The sequence below is a fragment of the Tachyglossus aculeatus genome, chromosome 26, assembly GCF_015852505.1.
Source record: "Tachyglossus aculeatus isolate mTacAcu1 chromosome 26, mTacAcu1.pri, whole genome shotgun sequence".
Taxonomy (NCBI): domain Eukaryota; kingdom Metazoa; phylum Chordata; class Mammalia; order Monotremata; family Tachyglossidae; genus Tachyglossus; species Tachyglossus aculeatus.
In genome coordinates, this window is record NC_052091.1 from 10,260,543 (window position 1) to 10,282,167 (window position 21,625).

General features: G+C 47.2%; 1 protein-coding gene across 1 annotated transcript in view; it reads right to left on the reverse strand.

Moving 5' to 3' along the window:
- Nucleotides 1-2,426: 2,426 nt before the first annotated feature.
- The window catches only part of ANP32A (acidic nuclear phosphoprotein 32 family member A), a 37,171-nt gene continuing 17,972 nt past the window's right edge, over nt 2,427-21,625 (reverse strand). The window contains exons 2-7 of the mRNA XM_038766944.1: nt 12,738-12,887; nt 12,323-12,445; nt 9,425-9,626; nt 5,554-5,651; nt 4,424-4,487; nt 2,427-2,664 (exon numbers count right to left, since the gene is read on the reverse strand). Of these exons, the coding sequence (XP_038622872.1) occupies nt 2,603-2,664; nt 4,424-4,487; nt 5,554-5,651; nt 9,425-9,626; nt 12,323-12,445; nt 12,738-12,887 (699 nt within the window). The 3' untranslated portion in view covers nt 2,427-2,602. The remainder of the gene's footprint in view (nt 2,665-4,423; nt 4,488-5,553; nt 5,652-9,424; nt 9,627-12,322; nt 12,446-12,737; nt 12,888-21,625) is intronic.

The following is a 21,625-nucleotide window of genomic DNA, read 5'->3' on the forward strand; positions in this document are numbered from 1 at the left end:
CTTGGAGAGTACAACAGAGTTGGCAGACACATTCCCCACCCACAGGGAGCTTACCCACAGTAAGGAATCAATTGTATTTACTGAGCAGTTACTGTGTGCAGAGCACTGTACTAAGCACTTGGGAGAGTACAATACAACAGAGGGGGCAGACACATTCCCTGCCCTTAACGAGCTTACAGTCTGGAGGGGGAGACAGACCTTAAGGTAATTTCTAATATAAAATTTAAAGATGTGTACATCAGTGCACATCAGTGCTGTGAAGAGGATCATGCTGTGTATCTCACCTGTTCGGAAACTGGTTTGGGTGACTCTTTCCTCCCTCAGATTGGCCAGAGGAGGAAACAGGAAAGAGAAATGGGTCCAAATTGTTCTGAATAACTATTAGGGTATTTGTTAAGTGCTTACTGTGTGCCAAGCACTGGGGAAGCAGCATGGCCTAGTGGATACAGCCTGGGCCTGGGAATCAGAGGGATCTAGGTTCTTGTCCCAGCTCTGCCACTTGTCTGCAGTGTGACCCTGGGCAAGTCATTTCACTTCTTCTGTGCCTCAGTCACCTCATCTGTAATATGGAGATTAAGTCTGTGAGTCCCATGTGGGACAGGAACTGTGTCCAACCTGATTCACTTGTATTTCCTCCAGCACTTAGTACAGTGCCTGGCACACAGTAAGCACTTAATACCACAATTATTATAATGTGGGACAGGGACTGGTCCATCCTGATTTACTTGTACTTAGCATTCAGACAGTGCTTGACAGTGCTAAGTGCCTTTCCAAGCACTTAGTACAGTGCTCTACACACAGTAAGCACTCAATAAATGATTGAATGAATGAACAAATATCATTTTTAAAAATTATTATTATTACCATGCTCAGACCTGGGGTAGATCCAGGATAATCAGCTGGGACACAATCCCTAGTTCCCCCTAGGGCCCACGGTCAAAGACAGACTACCACCTGATTAGCCTCTCTCTACCCCAGTGCTTAGTACAGCACCTGGCACATAGTAAGCACTTAACCAATACCATTAAAACAACAACAAATCACCCTCAATCCCCCTTTGATGAAAAAAACCCAACAACATACAGCAATCGAAAAACATCTTTTTCCTCTTAAAATGGATAGCAGGATGTTATACTTTATTGGTATGCTAAGCTAAGATGCCCCCCCTGCTCTTGCGCAATTGCATCTGAATAGTTATTACATAGCGGAAAAAGCATTTCATCCGATGATAAATATCTGTGACACTTCAACTGATTGGAGAGTTGTTGAGGATTTAGGCCGGGATAGCCCGTGAACCAATAAACTCAAAGAAGCCACCCCAAAAATTGTATAAAAAGATTTATTGAAATTTATCAATGACAAACAGACATAAAACTCAAAGTTTGGCTCTTTGTGGGCGGGGGGCGGTGGAAACTGTTGCAAATGCTTTTATACAGATGAAATATTGACTAGGAAATACAAGTCACTTCTAAAGCGATCTTAAAGAGGGATATGAAATTAAAACTGTACATTCACTAGGTATTTGCAGTCATTTCACTGACTTCCACTGGGTAAGAAAATACAATTTTGTATTAGTATTTCGTGCTTGAGTGTATGAAAAGAAACCCCTACACCACATGCAGTACTGTCCTGCATTTAGGCTCGTAAAAATTTCCAAAGTACAGAGCACAAGTGGAAGTCATTTCTCATCACTTTTAAATCAGCCTGGGGGTTAAGAACATAAAACAGATCCAAATTGTACACACCTTTTCTTCTTCATTTGATTTTTTTTTAAAGGGTCGGAATTTTGTTAGAATTTTCAAATTCATTTCACTCCAAACCTAAGAGGAACTATACTTGCGTGTCTTTTAAATGTCTGCCATTCTCAGGAGTCTGGCTGAGACACAGCACAGGTCAACTCACAAAACAAAATCCTAATGGGAGTAATGGGAGTGGGGTGGAGGGATGGGGAAACAATACGCTTTTGGTCACTATTTACAAAAAAAAAATTAAAAAATAAAATAAAATAAAATTTTAAATTCTCCAGGACCAGCGTAGGCTGAAAACGGCAGTCACTTAGGGACAAGAAAATGGAAGGGGTGGGGGGGGGGGGTCGGGGGGAATAGTTTTTCTTAGGTGCCACCCTCAGCCCAGGGGCTGGGTCCTTGGAATTTCCATCCTCTGCCTGCAATGTCCAGAACAGTAGCTGAGTCACGATCGGGGACTGGACTGACCGGTCGGCTCAAATAGGGCAACCCAAACGCCCAAGTGGCCTGACAGCAGAGATGCGTATTGGGTCTCTTTACTTCTTCACTCATCTTGGAAAGTTTTAAGGATGTCAAAACTACCCACTCCAGGAATAAGAAACAAATGACCACTTGGTTTATACTTACTATTGCGTTTTCGGGAATTAAACTGAACACAAAGGAAAAGTTAAAAAAAAAGAGTGGCAGTAAAAATAGTACTTTATTCCTCCCCCCCTGCAATACACTTTTCCCCCTCTCATTCCCACAGCAACATTACAATCAGAAAAAAATAAGTTTGGGGGGAGGGGAGGTGGCGGAAAAATACGGGTAAAAACAGTCAAATCACAATAGGAATTTTTCAAAATAGGTTATTCCTTTTAATCCTCTTCGTCCCCCTCATCTTCAGGCTCTCGTTTTCTCTTCTGTCCCCTTTCCTCTTCTGAAAAACAAAGGTGTTGTGGTTTATACTCCAGCCTAACCTCCATTTCTTAAGAACATCAAGTGACGGGTGCAGATTAAGACTGCCATGGGGTCTCATTTCCCTGAGCCCTCATTTTCTCTCCTCCCACTCCCTTCTGCGTCACCCTTGCACTTGAATTTGCCCCCTTTATTGGCCTCTCCCTCAGCCCCTCGGCACTTATGTCCACATCCTTAAATTTATGTGTATTGTCTGTCTCCCCCTCTAGACTGTGAACATGTTTTGGGCAGGGAACGTGCCTACCAATTCAGTTACACGGCACTCTCCCAAGCACGCAGTACAGTGCTCTGCACAAAGAAGGCTCCTCTACTTGTCTGTTGTGTGACCTTGGGCACATCACTTCACTTCTCTGGGCCTCAGTGATCTCATCTGTAAATGGGGATTAAGACTGCGAGGCCCATATGGGACATGGACTGTGTCTAACCTGACAGTGAGTTTGTAACTTGCATCCTGCCTCGTATCCACTTGAGGGCTTAGTGTCTGGCCGATAGTAACCCCTTAAGAAATACCATTAAAAAAAAGAGTGCTCAATAAATATGATTAATGGGGAAATGGTCAGAATTCTGGGGGGAGAACCAGGAGTGGGAGTTGATGATATCTGGTTGTGAAATTTGGGGGAGTTCCGCTAGTAACGGTAGTATCTCTCACTCCACATTCACTAACCCCATCTCATAAGCCTCAACTCCCTTCCTGTGAGGGAAGGAAAAGGTGGGAATCATTCCCACTTTACAGAGAGGAAAATGGGGGCCATCGAGAGGTCGAGCGATTCCCATTAAGACAGAAGAGATTGAGAACCTAGGTTCTTTGAGCCTATTGCTTCCTGAGGTGGACACGTTGGGAACAGGGGAAAGCCCAAGGTGAAACGGAGAAGAGGCCAATAAATGAACACAGCCTTCAAAATCATTCTGGAAAGGGGCTTCTTCTCATAGGGCTTAACCTGCTTTATTCAACGTGACCCAGAGGGCCTTCTGAGCTAGAGGAAACTAGTTTACCTGGGTGGTCATTTTCATCAGGTGTCGAAATCCATAGGTGGCCTTCCTGTTCTTATCAGAAGGCCAGGCCCACAGCTAGACATGGGGTCCGGGCTGCCTTTTCTCTATTTTTTAGGCCCCAATACAGTAAGGAATGTCTGCCCTTCTCCCCTGGGAGAAAAACGGGAAGATGTCCTTTGGCTAAGACCTCCATCAAGCCCCTCAATACTCAGAAAGGAAAACGGAAAAGTGGGATTGATTTCCATTAATGGTTCTGGGTGATCGGCCATTTTGCCCACTGTTATCATCAGATTTGACCCTTAAAATCCGATTAGGCCAGGAAAGCGGAGGGAAGGAAACCACAGAAACAACAAGGCGGAAGTCCAGGCCCAACGCACTCATTCCCATTCATTCTCTCTCTCTCACCCCTCACCCCAGGTCCCAATCCTCAGTGACCCCACAATGTCACACCTGTCCCCCTATCCCTGATATCTAGCCCAGGGTTACTGCCTCAGTGGGCCCACCCAGAACCCAGCACCATGCTCTAGAACCTGCCTCTTTAGCGCAAAATCCCAGAGAAAAGGCCAGAACATTTCCTCAGACGATTTGCCAGACTTAACCGGGACACTGACAGCCTCGGCTGCAAAAGGAGAGCGAGCTAGGTGAAAAGATGCCTCTCCCTGCCTCCCCCGCCAGACCAACAGAAGACACCATTTTTGGTTGCCTGGATAGAAGGATCGCCACCGTACCTCCGAGCTCTTCCTCGTCCTCGTCGTCATCTACCTCACCGTCATTGTAACCTTCCTCGTCCTCCTGTGAGAGGGAGACATGGAGTCAAAGGAGGGAAGGGAATTGGGGTCGGAGGCTGGCGGGGACAGGAAGCTTTGCTTCTCGCGAGTGGAGGCTTAATTGGCTGGTCTCCAGCGTTGGGAGGTCCTCGGTGAGGGAAGGAAATTTAAGACAGGAGGCTTCTCTTCCTGTGAAAGGAGGCCTAAACAACTGGTCTCCAGACCTGGGAGGCCCCTGATGAGGGAAGGGAATTTGGGTCAGAAGCCCAGCGGGGATGGGAAGCCTCTCTTCCTGTGAGAGGAGGCTTAACTGATTAGCCTCTATCCCTGGGAGGCCCGTTGACCACTAAAGCTTCTAAAAAGATGTGCCTTATTGAAAGCACGTCTCCAAGAGGCCTTCCCCAACTAGGCCCTCCTTTCCTCTTCTCCCACTCCCTTCTGCATTGCTCTTGCACTTGGATTTGCCCCTTTTATTCATCTCCCCCTTACTTAAGTTACGTAATTCTTTGTGCCTCAGTTCCCTCATCTGCATAACAGGGATTCAATACCTGTTCTCCCTCCTAGTTAGAATACGAACCCCAATTGGGACCTGATTATTTCATAGCTACTCCAGTGCTAAGTACGGTACTTGGCACATAGTAAGCACTTAACAAATAGTACAATTATTATCGGGTGAGTTACAGGCCCTGTTCCACAGGGTGCTTACAGTCTAAAGGGGAGGGAGACAGGTATTTCATCCCTATTTTACAGAGGAGGAAACTGGGACACAACCAAGGTCAATCAGTCAGTCAATAATATCTACTGAGTGCCTGTGTGCAAGGCACTGTACTAAGCACTTGGGAGAGTTCAATAGAACAATATAATAGACATATTCCCAGCCCAAAATGGAATTTTGTTGTACTGTGCTCTTCTGAGTGTTTAGTACGGTGCTCTGCACACAGTAAGCGCTCAATCAATACCATCGATAGATGGACACGATTGGGAGGGACCAATACAACAGAGTTGGTAGAAACATTCTCTGCCCTCATGGAGCTTACAGTCTAGAGGGGGAGACTGACATGAAAAGAAATTTGCCAAGACCCTGGGCTTACCTCCTCCTCTCCACTCACATCTTCCTCTTCCCCTTCCTCCTCCTCATCATCGTCCTCCTCATCATCCACCACCTGAGCGTCTTCGTCATACTCCTCCTCTACTCCGGATAAAAAAAGAGAGTGGTGAGTTATTAATCCAATCAAAAAGGTCTCCTCAGTTTTCACAAGACCTATTCAAACCCATCCCCATAAGGCCCAAACCCGATTATCCTCCTTTCTTAGTTTTTTTTTTAATGTTATTTGTTGAGTGTTTATTATTACCGGACACTGTACTAAGCACTGGGGTAAATACAAGTTAATCAGGTTGGACACACTTCTCCCATGTGGAGTTCACAGTCTTAACCCCCATTTTACAGATGAAGGAACTGAGGCCCAGACAAGTGACTTGCCCAAGGTCACCCAGCAGACAAGCGGCAGAGCCGGAATTAGAACCCAGGTACTTCTAACTCCCAGGTCTGGACTCTATCCTCTAGGCCACACACTGCTTCTAAATCTTCTTGGGGTTTACCCCATCTCAAGCTTTTTTTTTTACTGAAGTCTGGGATTTTCTCCCTCTTGGAATAAATAATAATTGTGGTATTTGTTAAGCGCTCTCTAAGTGCCAGGCATTGTACTAAGCGCTGGGGTTGGGGGAGGAAATACAAGCAAATCGGGTTGGACACAATCCCTGTCCCACATGAGGGTTCACAATCTTAATCCTCATTTTACAGATGAGGTAACTGAGGCACAGAGAAGTGATCCTTAACAGCCAGAGAGTCGAGGAGGTCAGGTTTTGTAGAGCTTGTTCCAGCAATGATTTTAGTAGAAGAGGACCCAAGAAGACAAGGAATAAATTTAGACAGCCCTTTTGTTTTTCAGAGCACTTCCACTCAGTCAGTTGTAGTTACTGAGCACTTACTGTGTGCAGAGCACTGTACTAAGTGCTTGGGAGAGTATAAGAGAACAATATAACAAGACACATTGCCTGCCCACAATGAGCTTACAGTCTAGACTAGAAATAATATAAATAACCAATGATCACAATTTCTTTGTGAGCAAGGGAAGGGCAGGGACTACTGCCCTTTTTTGCAGATGGAGAAACTGAGGCCCAGAGCGGTTAAGTGACCTGTCCAAGGTCAGTCTGCAGATGAGAAGCAGTGTGGCCTAATGGAGAGAGCATGGCCCTGGGAGTCTGAAGTACTAGGGCTCTAATCCCAACTGCTTGCTATGTGACCTTGAGCAAATCACTTTACTTCTCTGTGCCTCAGTTTCCTCAACTGTAAAATGGGGATACCTATTCTCCCTCCTACTTAAAGAAGCAGTGTGGCCTAGTGTATAGAGCATGGGCCTGGGAGCCAGAAAGACCTGGGTTCTAATCCCAGTTCTGCCACTTGTTAGCTCTGCGACTTATGGCAAGTCACTTCACATTTCTGGGCCCTGGTTACCTCACCTGTAAAATGGGGATTAAGGCTGTCAGCCCGATGTGGGACAAGGATTGTGTCCAACCTGATTGGTTTGTATAATAATAATAATAATAATAATAATAATAATAATAATGATGATGATGATGATATGTTAAGCACTTATTATGTGCCAGGCACTGTTCTAAATGCTGGGGTAGATACAAGTGAATCGGGATATTTACTCCAGTGCTTAATACAGTGCCTGGCACACGGTTAATGGTTAACAAATACCAACCTAAAAATAAATAAATAAATGTCATTGAATGACTGATTGATTGAGCTCGTTATGGGCAGGGAGCATGTTTGCTACTTCTGGTGCATTGTATTCTCCCAAGCACTTAGTACAGTGCTCTGCACAGAGTAAGCGCTGAATAAATACCACTGATTTATTGGAGAGTCGGCCCCAGGCCCCTCCTCATTTCACTGGAAGCTAAAGAACTGTTTCAGGCCAAACCTGAAATCCAAATCAACTTTCTGACACCTCCCTGCCCACCCCAGTTTGAATACCGGGGAGTTTTGGATCTGTTCTATCTACCACCAACCCCATTTTGTTTCTCTACACCACTGTACTGGCCTGGGCTCGGCCACTAGAGGGCCAAAGACCCCTGTCCGCACCGGTGGAGGGATGAGACTCAGCCCCAGTTGGCTCTACTCAGTATTATGGGGGTCCGGGACCTCACCCCCAACTGCCAGGAAAATAATTCATAATGACTGGAGTACGGAGAAGCAGCGTGACTTCACGGAAAGAGCATGGACCCGGGAGTCGGAGGACCCAGGTTTTAATTCCAGCTCCTCCACTTGTCTGCCAAGTGACCCTCGACAAGTCACTTCACTTCTCTGGGCCTCAGTTTCCTCATCTGAAAAATGGGGATTAAGACTGTAAGCTGCATTTGGGACAGGGACTGTGTCCAACCCTATTATTCTGTATCTACCTCAGCGCTTAGTACAGTGCCTGACACAGAGTAAGTGCTTAATACCACAATTATTATTTTTAGTGAAACACCTACTCCGAACATAGCACTGTAGTAAGTGCTGGGATAGATACAACCTCAATGAATCATTCACAGTCCCTGAAAGCCCAATTAGACATCTAGACTGTAAGCTTGTTGTGTGCAGGTAATGTGTCTGTTCTATTGTACTCTCCCAAGTGCTTACCGCAGTGCTCTGAACACAGTAAGCACTCAATAAATACCGACTGGCCTGTCTCCTTCCATTAGGCCACACCGCTTCTCAGTGAGTCGAGAGCCAAGAGGATCGCAGCCAAGACACACTTTAAGACCGGCTGGAGTCAGGTGCCGGGTGCCCGGATTCAAACCCAACGAGGCCAATCCAAGCACGGCTCTACCCAGCCCACACGCAGCGTGAGAAGCAGTGTGGCTCAGTGAAAGAGCCCGGGCTTTGGAGTAAGAAGTCATGGTTCAAATTCCGGCTCTGCCAATTGTCAGTTGTGTGACTTTGGGCAAGTCACTTAACTTCTGGGTGCTCAGTTCCCTAATCTGTAAAATAGGGATTAAGACTGTGAGCCTGCCGTGGGACAACCTGATCACCTTGTAACCTCCCCAGTGCTTAGAACAGTGCTTTGCACATAGAAAGTGCTTAATAAATGCCATCATCATCATCACACAGCTTGGCTAGGGCAGGGCAGGCGGACTGGGGAGTCAGGGGTTCTGGGTTCTAATCCTGGCCCTGCCCCGTGTGACCTCAGGCGAGGCACTTCACTTCTCTGTACCTCACTTCCCTCATCTGTAAAATGGGGGTTCAATACCTGTTTTATGTACATATCTGTAATTTAGTTATTCATATTAATGCCGGTCTCCTCCTCTAGTTTGTAAACACGTGTGGGCAGGGAACGTTTCTGTTTCCTCATCTGTAAAATGGGGATTAAGACTGCGAGCCCTATGAGGCACAGGGACTGTGTGCAATCTATCCCAGAGCTTAGTACAGTGCCTCACACATAGTAAGTGCTCAACAAATACCATTTTCCCCCAGTGCTGAGCCATAATCACGTTCATAATAATTAGAAAACTAAATCTAAACCCTAACTACATTCCAAACACTGCATCAGGATTCACAGTTTAACGGAGAAGGAGAACAATATCACCCCTATTTTCTGCGGAAAAGGAGGCCCGGAGGAGTTCAGTGACTTGCCAAAGGTCACACAGCAGTCAAGGCTTTCGAAACATAAAATGAAATGAACAACCAAGCCGAACAAAAGAAGATGGCTTCTCCCTCGCAATGCCAACCAGTCTTCCTGGCGCTGGGTTTGGTGGTCTTTCCTAGAGGCAGGGGGATGGACCCAATGACCCCTGGAGGGCTCCGTCAGGCGTAGAGTCACAAATCTAGCCCGAGGAGCCTTCTGGACTTCCACGAGCAGGGTCTGGGAAGCCCTGCCCTTCCGGGCCCGATCCCCTGGTCAGCCGGGTACGCACCGTCTTCATCCTCCTCGTCGTCATCATCGAGTCCCTCCACGTAGCCCTCCGCGTCTGAGTCAGGGGCTTCTTTGTCATCCCGGTCGTAGCCGTCCAGGTATGTGAGTTGGGGGAGGAGTTTGAAGACATTTTCTCGGTAGTCGTTCAAGTTGGTGACCTCACAATTGAAAAGGTCTAAGCTCTTGAGGTTTTCTAACTTTTTCTGCAAGGAAAAACGGCGAGCGTGTGAAAACTCGGCTCCACTGGAGGGTGCCTAGAATAGGCTGATTTTGCGCAGCCCTGAAACGGCGGTCTCGGGTCCCCAAAGGGACAGCTTGGACTCAAGCCGAGGAAGCGGCCACATCACCCTCGTCTGTCCCCTTCTAATCGATTCAATCATATTTATTAAGCGCTTACTGGGTGTAGAGCCCTGTACTGTGCGCTTGGGAGAGCACAATATAATAATAGTAATAATAATAGCGGTATTTGTTAAGCACTTACTGTATGCCAGGCACTCTACTAAGAACTGCAGTGGATAAAAGCAATCCAATAAACGGATACATTCCCTGCCCACAACAAGCTTCCAGTCTACAAAAGCTCCTTGTGGGCAGAGATTAGCTACATCTACTCTTCTGTTCTGAGCTCTCCCAAACCCTTAGTACAGTGCTCAGCATCCAGTCAGCACTCAATAAAGAACATTGGTGGATTGTGCCTCCTTTCAATTATACCCAGCTCTTAATTATTATGGGGCAGATTTAGACTATGAATTCCATACGTTGCTGACCTCATTACCTTACCTATCCCAGAGCTTGGTACAGGGTTTGGCGAAATGCAAATGCTTAACAAATATCCCAATTACTACAAGACCGTGGTCAATTGGCCTCTCGGCTTCCCTTATTTCTTTTCCCTGGCTTCCTGCATTTTGCACCTCATCGGAAAGCAGCATGGCCTAGTAGAAAGAGCATGGACCTGGGAGTGAATAATGACCACCACCTGCCTGCTCTGTGACCTTGGGTAAGTCACTTCTCTGTGCCCCAGTTACCTCATCTACAAAACGGCGACTTTGTATCCATTCTCCCTCCAAATTAGACTATGAGCCTCATGTGGGAGAGGGGCTGTGTCCAACCTAATTAACTCATCTCTGCCCCAGCACTCAGAACAGTGCTTGATGCATAATAAGCACTTAACCAGAGTTATTGTTTATTATTATTGTCCCTCATGTCAAAAGAGAGAATTCAAACCTCTTAATTTTGCTCCTGGTTGGCGCTCGGGTTAAAAGTTGGGTGGAAACTCAAAAGTATTTTTAGGTCTTCACACCCCATTAGAGTTTAAGCTCCCTGTGGGCAGGGACCATGCCCCATGGTTCTACTGTTTGTTCTTCCCCAAGCCTTTAATTGTAGTACAGTACAGCACACTTCACAGATGCTCAATAAACCCCATTACGACTATGTAACGTTAGGCTCGTTTTGCAAATGGGGAAACTGAGGCTCAGACTGGTCAAAGGCCCAAATGGCAGAGGAGAGGAGGGCTTTAGATGCTCCGCCCCTTCTTGCTCGGGACCCCCAAACTCAGGAAACCCTAAGGGTTTTATTCCAAACAACCATCCTGCTGCCCAGAGGGCAAACTCCAGAATGCTGCATGGTTAGTTGTGGAATCTATAATTGATTTATTATTTCTGTAATGTATTCATTTACATTAATATATGTCTCCCCTTCTAGACTGAAGCTTATTGTGGACAGGGAATGTGTCTGTTAGACTGTACTCTCCCAAGCGCTTAGTTCAGTGCTCAGCCCACAGTAAGCGCTTAATAAATACGACTGACTGACTGACTGGAATGTATTATGCACTTCCTCTATGCCATGCACTAAGGTAGGCCCTGGGAAAGATACAAGATAATCAGCTTCAACTCACTCTCTAACCCACATGGGGCTCAGGTACAGACCATGGGAATCAGAGGGATCTGGGTTCTAATCCCAGCTCCACCACTTGCCTGCTGTGTGAACTGGGCAAGTCACGTCACTTCTCTGGGCCTCAATTAACTCATCTGTAAAATGGGGATTAAGCCTGTAAACACCTTGTGGGACCTGAACTGTGTCCAACCTGGTTACCTTGTATTTACCCCAGCACTTAGTAGAGTGCCTGGCACACAGTAAGCGCTTCACAGTCTCACAATTATTAACACAAACGAGGGGGAGAGAGGAGGCGGTTTACAACTTCGACAGGGTGTACGGTAGAGCCTGAAATGTAAGTCGGAATTAGCGACCACAGTCTCGCGATGCAGCTTGGCTCGACAGGCTGCAAATTCCTGTCTCGGCCTTCTCTAAAGAGACATATCAAGCCTGACCCAGCCCTGCCAACATTCACAAAGAATGTCCATACCACTGAATTATAAATTACTTACTTATTCATTAATGTCTGTCCCCTCCCCAAACTGTAAGCTCATTATGAGCAGGAAATATGTGTTAGATTTTGTGGTACCGTACTCTCGCAAGCACTTAATATAGTGCTCTGCACTCAGTAAGCTCTCCATAAATACCACTGATTAACCAATTGATGCCTGGACTATGATTTGAGTAAGAGGAGATATTCCTCAACCAAGGACACTTTAAACTGAGCACTTGGTCTGGAACATTCCCAACAAAAATTCTTCTGGGGATTCCCTCTACTGTCAGAACTCACCCCACCCCATCGCCCCCCCTCCCCCCCAACTCTTATCTCTTATGTACCCATCTTTAAAGTTGAGTGCTGTCCCTTAACTGAAATTTCTTTTTGTGCCTGCCTCCCCCCGCCATCAGACTGAAAGCCGGACAGGGGCAAGGATCATGTCTAATGACTCTACCGTCTCTCCTAAGTGCCCAATACAGTGCTCTGCACACAGCGGGCACTCGATCAATCCCCGTGACTGATTATTTAACTCACCAGCGGTTCTATTGTACTGAGATCTTTTATTTTGTTGCCGCTTAGATTTAGATGTGTGAGGTTCGGACACTTTTCTGCCAATACTTCCAATCCGCCTGAGAGTCTGTTATCACTTAGTTCAAGCTAAGGAGGAGAGAGGGAGAGACAGAGTGAGACAGAGAAATTAACACACACACGCACACACACACACACACACACACACACACACACACAGCGATACTTAAAATTAAAACACATCCACTGGGTTGAAACAATCCTCCCCAAACCAAGCCAGGTAGACCGGCTTGAAGAAATTACTTTGCATGTCCGAGCAAAAACCCGACAGGTAATTTTAATGACTCCGGTGGTGAAAAACAGAATCCTCTCCCTCCCTCCCCCACCCCACCCAACACATGTGCATTCCTCCTCTCTTTACCTTCTTAAGTTTGTTTAACTTTGGTAAGTTTGCGACTGAGGTGAGGCCGACGTTGATTGTGCTTAAGAACTCCAGTTCTTCGAATTCATCTGAGAGGCCCTCGATCTTACCTTCATCTGATCGACAGTTGTCCAAGACGAGCTCTTTAACCTGCAGGCGAGAGGGAGGCAGGAAATACAAATTCATTATGGTATTTGTTTAGCACCGACTATGAGTCAGGCACTGTTCGAAGCGCTGGGATGGACACGAGAGCATTGGCATGGACATTGTCCTTGTCCCACGTGGGGCGCCCAGTCTGAGGGAGGGAGAGCAGGTATCAAATCCCCATTTTAGAGATGAAGAACTGAGGCACAGAAAAATGAAGTGACTTGCCCAAGATCACACAACCAAGTTTTTGGGAGGCTGTTTTTAGTATTTGTTAAGCGCTTACTATGTGTCAAGCACTGTTCTGAGTGCTGGGGTGGATACAAGCAAATCGGGTTGGACACGGTCTCTGCCCCATGTGGGGATCCCAGTCTCAACCCCCATTTTACAGATGTACTGAGGCACAGAGAAGTGAAATGACTTGCCCATGGTCACAAAGCAGACAAGTGGCAGAGCCAGGATTAGAACCCATGACCTTCCAACTCCTAGGCCCTTGCTCCATCCACTATGTCATGTCCAAGGTCACACACAGTAGGTTTTTTTAAGATGGTATTTGTTACACATTTAATATGTGTTAAGCGCTGTTTTAAGCATTAGGGTAGATATGAGCTTGTCAGGTTGGACGCAGTCCCTGTCCCACATGGGGCTAGCAGTTTAAGTAGGAGGGGTTGAGGCAGAGGCGACATTAGAACCCAGGTCCTCTGGTTCCCGGCCCTACCTCTTTCCACTAGGCCATGTTGTTTCCCAGAGAAGAGGGGAAAACATGGTTGGGGTGTTACTGTGTCAAACAATTAATCAATCAACTGTATTTATTGAGCGCTTATGGTGTGCAGAGCCCTGTACTAAGCACTTGGAGAGTACACAAGAATAGAATTAGCAGTTGCCTTTCCTGCCCACGAGTGTCATCTTTCGGCAGAGGGGACGCCGTGCCACAGGTTGCACCGCTGATGGCAAGCTTCAAGCCGCCGCGCCCCCCGGGGCCCTGATACTCTTTTTTTTAATGGTATAATAATGATGGCATTTACTAAGCGCTTACTATGTGCAAAGCACTGTTCTAAGCGCTGGGGAGGTTACAAGGTGATCAGGTGCGGGGGCTCAGTCTTAATCTCCATTTTACAGATGAGGTAACTGAGGCACAGAGAAGTTAAATGACTTGTCCAAAGTCACACAGCTGACAATTGGCAGAGCCGTGATTTGAACCCATGATCTCTGACTCCACAGCCCGTGCTTTTTCCACTGAGCCACGCTGCTTCCCTAACGGTATCTGTTAAGAGCTTACTACGTGCCAGGCACAGTACTAAGTGCTGAGATAGACACAAGCTAATCAGGTTGGACACTATGTCCCAAATTGGGATCACAGTCTTCACCCCCACTTTACAGAGGAGGGAATTGAGACCCAGAGAAATGAAGTGACTTCCCAAGGTCACACAGTAGATGGGTGACCTTCTGACTCCCAGGCCCAGGGGGTCTATTCACTAGGCCTCGCTGCTTCTTTGGCGAAGGCTCCCTGCAATGGGGGCACGAAGACTTGGGGGACAGCAGGGGCAGTGCCCAACTGCAACTCTCCCGCACATTCATTCATGTAATCTTATTTATTGAGCACTCACTGTGTGCAAAGCACTGTACTGAGCACTTAGGACAGTACAAGGTTCTGCCCAAATGGGACACCCGTTCCCTGGACTGGAAGTTCGACCTGGGCAGGGAACATGTATACCAACTCTTTTGGATGGTACATCTCCCAAGCACTTAGCAAAGTGATCTGCACAGTAAGCACTCAGGCCTGTACTCTAATAATAATGTTGGTATTTGTTAAGCGCTTACTATGTGCTGAACACTGTTCTAAGCGCTGGGGTAGATACATGGAGATCAGGTTGCCCCGTGGGGCTCAGAGTCTTCATCCCCATTTTACAGATGAGGTAACTGAGGCACAGAGAAGTGAAGTGACTTGCTCATGGTCACACAGCTGACAAGTGGCAGAGTCGGGATTAGAACCCACGATCTCTGACTCCCAAGCCTGGGCTCTACCCACTAAACCACGCTGCTTCTCTATCAATCGAGCCGACATGGACTGGGGGTTGAGGGGCGTGGGGTGTGGAGCTCACCAGGAATGGGGTACAATTAGCAACTGGGACTCTGGGTTCAGAAAGGGCTAGTCTGGGGCCGCACTATCCCCATTTTACAGAGTGGGAAAACCGAGGCCCAGAGGGGCAAATGTACTTGCTCAAGTTCACCCAACAAGCCAGGAATCAGGGCTAGAAAGAGCATGGGCCTGAAGCCAGGAGCCATGGGTTCTAATCCTGGCTCCACCCTTTCAATCTGCCAATCGATCATATTCACTGAGCCCTCACTGTGTGCAGAACACTCGCCTGCTGAATGATCACGGGCAAGTCACTCCCGCATCTGTAAATCAGCGATCCAACACCGGTTCTCACAGTCCCTGGTGAGCCCCATGTGGGACAGGGACTGTATCTGACTTAATCCTCGTGTATTGACCCCAGTACTTAGTATAGTGCTTGCTACACAGCACTTAACGGCAAATACCACAATGACTATTACTAGGCCAGATCTCTTGAATCTCAGCACGCTCCCTGCAAACGAGGGGTAACGCCAGGAGTGGGGCTTCACGGGGTGATACAGACCGGGAATTCTATTGAACACCATTAGCTCAGGGAGAGGATCTAGAGCCAGACTGGAAAAGGACAGTAACTCCCATCGGGTAGAGCAGCCATTCATTCATTAATCCATTCAATCAAATCGTATTGAGTGATTACTGTGTGCAAAGCACTTTACTTAGCGCTTGGGAGAGTACAATATAACAATAAGCAGACACATTCCTGCCAACAATGAGCTCACAGTCTAGAGGGGGAGAATGCAATTGGGCACTTCCCTCGCTGTCTCTAGGGACAGGGACTGTGTCTACCCTGAGAAGCAGCGTGGTTTAGAGGAAAGAGCACGGGCTTGGGAGTCAGAGGTCGTGGGTTCTAATCCCAGCTCTGTCACTTGTCTGCTGTGTGACCTTGGGCAAGTCAATTAACTTCTCTGTGCCTCAGTTACCTCATCTGTAAAATGGGGATTGAGACTGTGAGCCCCAGGTGGGACTACCTGATTACCTTTTATCTACCCCAGCACTTAGAATAGTGCTTGGCACATAGTAAGTGCTTAAATACCATAATTATTTATTATTATTAATAATCTGATCTACCCCAGTACTTAGAACAATGCCTGGCATATAGTAGGGGTTTACAAATACCAAAATTATTTTTTATTATTGTTAAAAAAATCCAGGCTCTGCCACTTGTCTGTTGTGTGACTTTGGGCAAGTCACTTCACTTCTCTGAGCCTCAGTTCCCTCATCTGTAAAATGGAGATTAAGACTGTAAGCCCCATGTGGGACATGGACCGTGTCCACCCTGAGTAGCCTGTGTCTAACCCAAGGCTTAGTACAGTGCCTGGCACATAGTAAGCGCTTAATAAATACCATTAAAAAAAGCTGAAGAAGGGTGAGTAAAGGGAGCAAATTCAAGTGCTGAATACGACTGGACAATCGATTGAGAAACTTGGGTGGTACGATGGAAGAAAATACAGTCACAGGCTCGGCCGCTCTGGGACACCCTGCGCTGCGTGATCCAGTGTGGTGAGGTCCCCGGATGCCACCTCAGAGCTTGCAGCTCTCTGTTTGTGTGGGGAAGGGGAGGGCGGGGCACTGGGGAAGGGTCACCCACCCCCAGAGGAAGGGGAACCCCCCGCCCATGGCGGTTGGTCAGTTTGAGCCACATTACTGCATTTCCTTCCTCCAGGCAGTTACCTCAGCCTGCAGGCCACACTGGGAGAGAGCAGCTTGGATTCCCGCCTTACATTCGAACTGAAAAGAAGAAGCAAAGGGGATGGGGACTTTGTTGGGGACAAGGACCCGCTTTAAAGAGCCACCATTTTGGGTCCTTTTGACTAGACACGTTCAGGCCTTTCTCAGGGCCCTGGGCCGAACGAGGCTCAAGGGTCCAGATCAGGGAGCCGTGGGGGCCACTGACTCCCCCGAGGGGCCAAGCACACGTGGCTTCCGTCCCCTCTAGACTGTAAGCTCACTGTGGGCAGGGAACGATTCTGTTTATTGCATATTGTACTTTCCCAAGCACTTAGTACAGTGCTCTACACACAGTAAACTCTCAATAAATACAAATGAGTGAATGAATGGAGGTGGTATGCCGTCAGAAGGACAGAGACCGCTTTAGCAGGAGAAGCTCGGGCGGTAAAGGGGATTCCTGGCATCAGAGTCGATCCATTAGAGAAACCAATGCCTTTGACTTGAGACTGCAAAGGGGTCCCAAAACTCTCTTAATCAATCGACTGATGGTATTTGTTGATCGCTTACTGTGTGTGGAGCACTATACTAAGCGCTTGGGAAAGGACAATATAATAGAGTTGGTAGAAATATTCCCTGCCCACAGCAAGTCAGGTCTACAGGGGAAAACAGACAATTAAAATTAGGGAAGCAGCATAGCTTAGTCCTAGATAGAGCTCGGGCCTGGGAGTCAGAAGGACCTGGGTTCTAATCCCGCCTCCGCCACTCGTCTGCTGGGTGACCTTGGGTAAGTCCCTTCACTTCTCTGGGCCTCAGTTATCCCATCTGTAAAATGGGGATTACGACTGTGAGCCCCATGTGGGACAGGGACTGTGCCCAACCTATCTGCCATCCACCCCAGGGCTTAAGACAGTGCCTGGCACATGATAAGCGCTTAACAAATACCATTAAAAAAAAAAAAAGCCCTGCTGAATTTACACCCATTTCTTCTTTTCTGGGCACTAGCCATTGCAGACAATGTGCCAAACCAAAAACCCTGCCCTGGACATAGTGTTTGCACAGCACATGTCCTGCTTATCCAGCTCAAACTGCATTCTGGAATCTAAGTGTGAAGTGATGATTAGTCTAAAGGGAGGGCTTGCAATATCAGAGATCAGAACCTTATTTTCCATCAGAACTCCTCCCCAAAACTTAAAAATGAAAAACGTGTGGCTATTTTCCATTTTCTAACTGTTGGAACTATTCAAGTTGCGAAAACTGGTTTTCATCGTTCCCCACCTCACCCCTCAAATTTTATTTTTCCTACTGTAGAATGGCCAGTAACCATGGCAAAAAGAAGACTTTGTGATGGGATTCAGGAGAGATATATGAGAGAGAGAGAGCCAGAGAGAGATATGAGAGAGCCAGAGAGAGAGATGAGAGACAGAGACATGTTAACTGTCTGCAATGATCCAGACGAACACGACACTTTCCAGACTTGAAACACCGGCCCATCAGAGTGAATCGTGGTATTTGTTACGATAATGATGGCATTTGTTAAGCACTTACTATGTGACAAGCACTGTTCTAAGCGCCTGGATAGATACAAGCAAATCAGGTTGGACACAGTCCCTGTCACACATATGGCTCCCAATCTTCATCCCCATTTTACAGATGAAGAAGCACAGAAGTGCAAAGACTTACCCAAGGTAAATGGTAGACTTAGCCAAGCAGACAAATGACAGAGCTGGGATTAGAACCCAGGTCCTTCTGACTCCCAGGCCTGTGCTCTAACCACTAGCCCACACTGCTTCTCAGTAAAGAAGAGAGACATTAAAAAGTGCCTGCTAAAAACTAAGTTTTCTACTGGAAATGGGGCAATGTGGCAAACACCTTTTTATCTTTCAGAAATCTGCTGGAAAGAGCTAGGTTGTGTTGTTTTTTTCCTGGCTGGGAGAACACACTGAGAAGCTCTGACCACCTCCTTCTCTGCCATCTGCGTAATGTATACACCTGTTCTTGAGAGGGGCCAGGGCCCCAAATGCAAACAGACTGATAATTCAAACTTCCAAAAAGAAAAAGGAGGTGGGAGAAAAACCCACCCAAATCCATAAAAGTAAACCCCCCTCAGTCAAAAGAAACCTGTCAGAAGACTTTAAAAACAGCTCCTTCAAGTCAACCAGGTGAGCCGAGCCGACCTCATGGCACTGGGGCCTGAGAGAAATGAGACTAGGCCAAAAAGAAGTGTGGCCTAATGGACAGAGCAAGAGCCTAGGAGTCAGAAGGACCTGGGTTCTAATCCCAGCTCCACCACTTGTCTGCTGTGTGACCTTAGGCAAGTCACTTGACTTCTCCATGCCTGTTATCTCATTTGTATAATGGAGATTAAGACTGTGAGCCCTGGGTGGGACAGGGACTGTTTCCAACCCGATTACCTCGTATCTACCCCAGGGCTTAGTACAGTGCCTGGCTCATAGTAGGTACTTAAATACCACTATTATTATTATTATTATTATTATTATTGTTCCAGCTCCTTGACCCAGCAAGCTTAGCTCCCAAGCCCATTCCACCCAGGGCTTGGAGCAAATCCTCTGGGCTATCAGGGATCCAAAGGCATCACTGTGAGTGGGGTGGGGGATGTGAGAATCAGTAAAACAGAAATGTTCTAAAGCTTTCAGCCACTTCATACATTTTACCACCCAGGCCCCTACGACGATTCCGAGGGCACCAGGTTCCAAAATGGCTGCTGCCCCCAGTTTGTAATCAGGACTTTCTCGCCTGTCCCGCCGTCGACCCCCTGCCCACGTCCTCCCCCGGCCTGGAATGCCTTCCCTACACACATCTGCCATGCTAGCTCTCTTCCTCCCTTCAAAGCCCTGTTGAGAGCTCACCTCCTCCAGGCGGCCTTCCCACACTGAGCCCAGTTTTTCCTCTCCCTCTCCCCCCTGCCCTACCCCCTTCCCCTCCCCATAGCACCTGTATATATGTTTGTACAGATTTATTACTCTATTTATTTTACTTGTGCATATTTACTATTCTATTTATTTTGTTAATGATGTGCATTTAGCTTTAATTCTATTTATTCTGACGACTTGACACCTGTCCACATGTTTTGTTTTGTGTCTGTCTCCCCCTTCAAGACTGTGAGCCCGTTGTTGAGTAAGGACCGTCTCTATATGTCACCGACTTGTACTTCCCAAGTGCTTAGTACAGTGATCTGCACACAGTAAGCACTCAATAAATATGACTGAATGAATGAATGACATTGCCTACTTTACCCTCCATTAGCAGGTTAGAGAAGCAGCATGGTCTAGTGACTAGAGCCCGGACCTGGAAGTCACGAGGACCTGGGTTCTAATTCCGGCTCCTCCACCTGTCCACTGTGTGACCTTGGGCAAGTGGAATGTGGGCAGGGAATGTGTCTGTTTATTGTTGTACTGTACTCTCCCAAGCACCTAGTACAGTGCTCTGCACACAGTAAGCACTTAATAATAAACCCCCAATAGAAGAGTTTCCAGTCAGGCCTAAAAGGATCCACAATGGACGCCTATTCAAAGCACTGAGTACAATGCTCTGCATACATTAAGAACTCAAGAAATACCACCAGGGTCAAGCAAGGGCCTGGGAGTCGGAAGGATTTAAATTCTAATCCCGGCCCTGCCACGTGTCTGCTGTGTGACCTTGGGCAAATCGCTTCACTTCTCTGGGCCTCAGTTACCTCATCTGTAAAATGGGGATTAAGAGCCTGAGCCCCTTGTGGGACAGGGACTGTATCCAGCCTGACTAACCTGTATCTACCCCGGTGCTTAGTACAATACCTGGCACATACTAAGCGCTTGACAAATACCACAATAATTAAAAGGTTTGCACCATGTGGGTGGAACATTTTCTCTTATGCTTCTTTGTACTATCACAAGCACTCAGTTCAGTGCATTACACACAGTAAGTGCCCAGTAAGTACCACTGCAACTTCTGCTTAGTCTTCAGTCAGCCAGATGGCTTAGACAGTGCTTGGGGCATAGTAAGTGCTTAACAAGTACCATAATTATTATTATTACTATTACCACTGATTGAAAGACTTATTGCTCTTTGAAGACTGTTCCCCCCAAGTCCCCTCTCCCCTCCTAACCCCTGTCCCTCACCCTCAAAATGAAAAATTACCCTGCACCGGCAACCCCAAAGCAACAACTTCCACTGTTGAAAACCCAAACCACAAGGCCACCCTCCCCACTTCTCCCTCCCCTGCAGATGCAATCCCCTCTAGACTGGGAGCTCGTTTTGGGCAGGGCATGTGCCTGGCTGATTGTTGGTAAATTGTACTCTCCCAAGTGCTTAGCACAGTGCTTTGCACACAGAAAGCGCTCAATAAATATGACTGACTGACTGAATGAATGCAGTTGTTCAGCTTCGCTCCTTTGAGCCTGATGGTTAGCGAACAGATTTGATTTAACTATGAAAACACTAAGAGTCTGAAGACTAAACTTCCCTAACTGGGCAAACAAACTCAGCTAGAGACCTCCCTATGACATTAAGGTTTCCGCTCCCGAGAACGTTAAATATGAAATCCCCTCGACACATCTGTGCCGCGCTCCCTGCCTCTCCCCACTCCCCCTTTCCCAGAAGCCTCCAGAAACGGGTCCGAGGCGGTTTTCCGCAGATCGGGGCCCACAGCCGTTGTTCTCCACGGTTATTAACATTCTTTGTTACCTGGGAGCAGAGGCTCCTCCAGGAGCTCGGCCAGTACTTACCTGCCTGGTTACCTCGCATGACGCCAAAACCCCGTCCCACCAGCAAAGACAAATTCAAGGACGGCTTTGCCCGAGCGGTGGTCTCTCTGATGATGCCCACCCCCCTCCTCCAGACTATAATGGATCTGGGAGACACAGAGCACGGAAAATTGATCCCAGGTGACAAAAGCTCTCTGTCTCTGACCTTGGTGAAATGAGCAAGTGGCCATTTATTAGCA